The sequence below is a fragment of the Phaethon lepturus genome, unplaced genomic scaffold (assembly GCF_000687285.1).
Source record: "Phaethon lepturus isolate BGI_N335 unplaced genomic scaffold, ASM68728v1 scaffold56596, whole genome shotgun sequence".
Classification (NCBI taxonomy): domain Eukaryota; kingdom Metazoa; phylum Chordata; class Aves; order Phaethontiformes; family Phaethontidae; genus Phaethon; species Phaethon lepturus.
In genome coordinates this window covers 1-6482 of record NW_010546645.1, presented here as the reverse complement: position 1 = coordinate 6482, position 6482 = coordinate 1, and the positions used below count along the sequence as shown (strand labels likewise).

General features: G+C 35.8%; 1 protein-coding gene across 1 annotated transcript; it reads right to left on the bottom strand.

Annotated features, from left to right (window-relative positions):
* Nucleotides 1–527: 527 nt before the first annotated feature.
* On the bottom strand, nt 528–5444 carry NSUN7 (NOP2/Sun domain family, member 7; the record flags this gene model as incomplete). Its single annotated transcript, XM_010289347.1, has 6 exons — nt 528–645; nt 1199–1300; nt 1956–2099; nt 2710–2920; nt 4543–4726; nt 5292–5444. Coding segments are annotated over 6 exons (912 nt in total), but the record flags the coding sequence as incomplete, so codon positions are not given.
* Nucleotides 5445–6482: the final 1038 nt, after the last annotated feature.

The window sequence follows — 6482 nt, the reverse complement described above, 5'->3', positions numbered from 1 at the left end:
CGGATTTAACGCCATTCACCACAACTCTCCATTTCCCCCAAAGTTACTCACCTGAATACAAGGATGAGCAACCCTACAGCAGAGGTTCTTATACTTCTACATTATTCTCACATTTTAAGACTTAATTTCTTTTTCCTTTGAAAGTGATCATTCTAGGTCAGAGGCTGAGAGCATGCTAGTAAGTTCCCTGGCTTCTAGTCTCCATTTTATCTTAAACTAGCTTCATTCTCTGAATACTGATCGGATGAAAGCAATAGCTCTATCGGAAGCTCACCACAATGTTATTTCCAACAGTGATGCTTTTCCTCCCATCTCCATTTCAGATGGGAATAAAAATATTAGATGAAAAAGTCAAGAGGATACTACTTAGTACTCTCATAACATCACAAGGAATGGAATGAGAGGCAGCAAAAAACTATTTTAAATGTTAATCTAATGCAAGACACAGATCAGTCCAGGATAAGAATTATGATACAATTTAAAGTTATACTTTAATTTTTCCATAGACAAAACTACTGATTCCATACCTGTATGGTTGTACTTCCCTCCCTTCCATTCCAGATTCCAGTGCTTTTTTCACTACTAGTTCATTTTCTTCTGGGTAAACTGAACAAGTGCAGTAAACAATAGCTTGTACTTTGTTAACTACAAAACAAACAAACAAAAATTTTCCACTGTTCAAATTCTTCATACACACAGTGGTTTAGAGAGGACTGAAAGCATTATGAAAATTATGCTTTGATGTCACTTTTACCAATAAAATATAGCCTCCTGCACACATTAGTATTCAATCTCTAGTGTTTTTTAATAATTAAAATCGTTTTAAGTATTTGCAGATTTCAGCACAAATACAAAGCTGCATCCCGTCTTTTCACACAGCTACCAAAGGAGGGAGGAAGAAAGTGGCAGCGTGAAGATGAAGTCAGACTACATTTACAACTTTTCCAAAGCAGAGTATGACTAAGCCAGTAAGCCAGTTCTCTACAACAGGCTGAAGATTATTGTATTAACGGCTGGTGAACGCTAGGACACAGAAACACCTTCAAACTTGGAGATCATTATTTAGGGGTTTTGGTTACACACTTACTGTTAACTAGTAGAGTAATCAGAGTATTTTTATCTATATAAAAACACGTGATAGTACAATGGAATTGACAGTACAAGGTTGTCCCAGAAATTGGAGAGCTAGCACACTTACATTTCATTGCATGCATCAACTCTTTAAGCTGCCGCTCAGCAAGAATTCTAAGTTTATCCTCAGATACAGATCCTTGGAAAAGGTCTCTTAGCAATCCTGCATCTAAATGCAGAGAGTTGTAAATTTATTATTGCAACTTGTATTAGTGTCTTAAATTCAGTTGTTTGCAGAATACGCTCTGGTAACAGACTTGATTATTACTAGAGCAGTAAGAAGGTAGGTTTTACAAATTACAATACCAAGGAGTGCCTAAATAATTCTTCTTTCCCTCTTTAGCTGTATTAACTAGTGCCTTTTATTTGCCTCTATTTAATGAAAATTGTACAGTGAATAGACTTGTACAAACAGTCAATGAAGGAATGTAATCAATGGAAAATTATATACACGTTGGTATCTTGAAATAAATTTTCTGCCTATGGTCTTTTTACTTTAAAGGAAAGGCTATATACACTCTGCTCCCCAGAATAACCCTCAAACTTCGTATTATTGACTTGAAGCAGACACACAGAATTATGCGAGTTATTTAATATATATGTTTTCTAGTAGTTCAAATATGGAAAGGTGGGGGTTTTTTTAATAAAATAATACCATTTACTGAAGCAGCTACCATGTCCAGACCACAATCACAGAATCACAGAACAGTCTGGGTTGGAAGGGACCTTCAAAGGTCATCTAGTCCAACCTCCCTACAGCGAGCATGATACTTGAATACTACTTCTACCAGAAAGCATGAGTTAGCTATTGTATCAAAGGTTACCTCCATGTTCATTTAAAATAAAGTCTATTGGATTGCCAACACCCAGCCCAGAACATTGTGGTAGCAGCAAAATAACTTTTGCCTTTTGAAGTCTCAGGTCTGTTGGTCCAATCTCAGTAAAGTCTTCATGTAATAACTGAATATCTGGAAAAAAGGGAAAAACTCAACAGTTCTACATGCAAGCAAGCCTGCCTAATTTTAATGTAATAAAGGCAAAGAGGCAGTGGTGTTACACAGACTTCCACAGAGCTAGAGCCTGCTAGACCCCGATCCTCCTAAGTATGCCTTACTGATTTCAGACTGAAGGACTATCTAGACATTAGCATCTTCCACTGAAAAGACTGCTAATGGGGTTCCAGAGTCTTGTTGCATTCTGTTCTGATCATGTCCTCTGGGTAAACTGGACAAGTGCATGGGTTTTGGATTAACATTCTCAAACAGCTGAAAAATCAGACTGAAAGCAACAGCCAAGGCACCAAACAAATGGACCCAAAAGTTCCTAGCTACACCAACTGCTATACCATAACTACTTATATAGAAAAATTTGCCCTGACATTTCAGAAGGTGCATCTATGACATGGTTAACCTGCAACCTTGATTAACTGGACTGTAGCTGAAGAGCTGTCAGTGCTGACAAGTTTTTATGGCCCTCCCCAACTCCTCAAACAAGGGATCTCTGAGTTCTAATAGAATTATGCCATGTTTATACATACACAAACATCTCTATTACAATACCAACTGTTTCAACACCTACTTTTACATCCCATGTGACTGAACAAGTTCCTCAGTTCTGCTGCTTTTGCTGAAGATTTCACACCACAAACAAAAATTCTGGACATGCTGTGATTTGTCAGCACTGACATATGGGCAATGGTTAGATGAGAACCCACGTGAGCCACTATAATGTCGTCACCCGTAGTCAACAGTGCCTGTGCAGAGTGTACAGCAAGACTGCGAGACTTATCCTAGAAAGTAATGACACAAAACTTAAGTATGACCAACTAATTTGGTTTCTATGAATGCCAATCTTTTCCAAATTAGTAAAGTATTTCATTGTTTTCATGACAAATGGGAAAGAAGAGAAGAGAAGAGAAGAGAAGAGAAGAGAAGAGAAGAGAAAAACTAATCAGGGATAGCTGCTGACACAGAATTAAATATTAAGTACAATACCAAACATCTTATTAAGTCACTCACTACATTAAAATTCATTCTAACCAATGCGTAAGAAAGCATAACATCTACAGGTGAAAAGAATGTAAATGCGTATCACCCCAAAAGGACTAACTCTTAGCAACAGCCAGTTCCAGAGAAGATAAAGGTAGGCCACAATATGCAGAATACCTCCTCAGACGCAGCTTAACAGGGAAACGCAAAGCTATTCACATAGCTCTTGACAACAATTATAGGAGAAACAAAGCCCTTACAGATCAAAGACGAAGATTTTTGCTGAAATTTGAACAACACAGAAGCAGATTTGAATGCAGAAAGCACAGGGACCTCTCAACAAGAGGAAATGATCTCATACTACAGGTGATGAAGAAAAAAAGAGATACATATCAAACATTATCTCCATCAAATTACTTTAAAAGGCAAAGAGTGAAGATATGGACCACAGGTATCATGTTTTGCACCAGACTTGGCAAATGCTGATGATAAAGGGGAGGTGTGGGGGGGAAGCGTTACAGCTTTAAATTCACATCGATGTCTACGTATCCGCTTAGGGCATTCAAGTACCACCCTACCCCACCAAAGAGAGATGGAGTTTTGAAGGTTCTGTTTCCTCACTTTGAATATTCTTAAGCAGTAATACTGAGAATTTGTCCCCATGACCTATAGGGCTCTCATGTATACTTCTTTTCTGTAAGTCTTCTATTCAAAATATATACACTGAAATGGAATACTGAATTACTTTACTTTGTAAGTTGGGTAATAAATTCCGAGGCTAAAATTTCCAGAAAATGTTAAGTATCAAGTGAAAATGCCCTTTGAAATGTTTCTGCTAAGCTCTCAATAATCATCAGACACTTCAGGTAATTTCTGGTTGTGTATTGTTGCACAGTTACTCCAAACTACTGCTTTACAACAGGAACTTCTGACCAGTCTTGCCTGGAGAGGCTAATGATGGCAAGTCAGGAATAAGACCAGTGGGGTTTATGGAGATTTAGGAGCCACACTGCACAAAATACAAAGAAGCGCCACCATTCCATCACAAACATGCAGTTAAAGAGGAGGAGATATTACAATAGTAGCATGCCATTTTCTACTAACATATAGAGTTGCATAGAAACTTCCTTCACATTTTCAGAAGTGAGACTGCTTTGAGGCTTATTTCAACAGTTTTAAGATTAAATTTAAAACATTCTAACTTAATTGTAGCTATCCATTATAAGCATTAACATTTGCATGCTAAATATTTTAAGTGAAGCATTTTCTAGCCTTCTGATTATTAAAAACATCCAAAACCTTGTGAGAGTATGTTGCTGCCTGACTCATTTAATAGGACAGTCACACAATACATGACCTCATTCTAATGCAAAGCGTTATTTTAGTTTGCAGATCATGTTGCTCAAGGATGACATCAACTCACCTGCAGTAAGAGTTTGCAATGTGCAAAAAGATCTAAATTAAGCAGTTCTTCTTTAAGAGAGGAAGGAAAAACCAATACATCATGGCAATGTTGGTCCACACAGTACGTATAATGGTCAAAGTCTGACACAGTTTCAACTTTTGTGAATCCCTTCTTCTTCAAATCTCTGAAGACATCTTGAAGGCTGTTAACATACAACTCTGACTATTAAATATACAAGTTACTTAAACAGTCACATTGATTATATGGATTTTCTAATAGAAAATTTCTTGTAATAAAATAAAAATACACTTTTAAAAATCCTTCTAAGTTTACACTATCCTTACAGAATAAACACCAGTTTTAAGTATTGTTATCTGTCTTAACACGCTTTGCCAATGTTATGGCTTACAGTAATACAAACACTTTTTTAGAAGTTTTCTCTCTATTTTTTGTTACAGAGTTTACTCACCCATGTAGTTTTTTTGTAACTTTTTTCCCCCTTTATTTAGCAAAAGACCCACACAAGCAACAGAATAGTAAGAAAAACTGTTTCACAATGTTGTTATGGTTTATGAATACCGTTACTGCAATATTATAAAAACGACAAACAAACATAAGGCAATGTTGCTGGGCTAAGCAGAATTTACTATAAGAAACTTAAATTATTGTTAATAATATAACCTGGAAATTCTAAAACAAGTCTGTAGCAAACTGTATCACTTCATATGTAATAATATCAATATTGTATGATACTTTAAAGACCTTACCTGGTTTTAAGTGTGTTTATCCAAACCCATAAAGGTAAAGCAGAAGCCCTTTGTTCCTGCTTCCGTATGGCTTCTGGTAGAATGTATTCAATTGAAGGAGCATCATGTTTGATGCGACATCTTGCTAATGCAGCTGCCAATTTGGTCCTAAAACTACAAAAACATAATCACAAGTTTAATAAGTTTTGTAAATGTTTATAAGTGTTTACACCAGCTGTTAACATGCAGTATCTCTGTTATAATACTATCTTGCTCAGAAACCAAAACCAAAAGTGAGGTCTCATTTTGCAGAAAATACACAGTTATAGGACATTTTCTACCCCAGACAGCAGCGGATGCAAGGCAGTAGTACATAGCTAAAACTGTTTTACTTAAACGCACATGGGACTGGAATTATGACAAATGACTCCCAAATATATCCATTTTCTCAGACAGCTGAAAAAAAAATGTTTTGGAACTGCAATCTGTGGAATACAATCATCAGATTTTTTGTCTGTTTGAACATATAAATACATATATGTGCAGAATGAGCATTTGATGAAAGCTGACCTCTGAATGTGTACAGAATCAACACAAGTATGAGGGCAACCAGTTTTATTACTGTTACAAGAAAATCTCAGAGGAAATATGCCCAGTCTTCCCACAAGCTTTATGCATAATCTTGATACGTGATAATTCAAAGCAAATAAAAATTGCTGGTGAGCTACTTCAGATGTCAAGGTATATTACTTACTGCCCTGCAGGAATACCTTGCATTTATGATATTCATGAACTTTTTGGGCTATTCTAAATCCAGCAGCAATACAATTTTGTCCAACAAATGCCTGTTGCGTTCATCAACAGACTGACAAAAGAAATACTTGAACACTACTTAAAATGTTTACTTTACATATCCTTTTTTTGTTCTAATTACTTAAAATAATAAATATTTAACAAAGTTTCACAATAGCAGTATTGCTAAATAAATCAACATTATTCCAATCCATGACCTCTTGACTCTATTACACTCATGTTTATGTTTACTGAGTATTTAATTTCTTTTCTAAAAATTGTATGAAAAAAGTTTCAACAACTACAAAATAAGATACCTTTTTTTAGCAAAATAATCCACAATATAAAGATGGTTTGTTAGCTGTACCTTTCTTAACTATAGGAATATGAAAGTTTCACAGAATCACAGAATCACTAGGT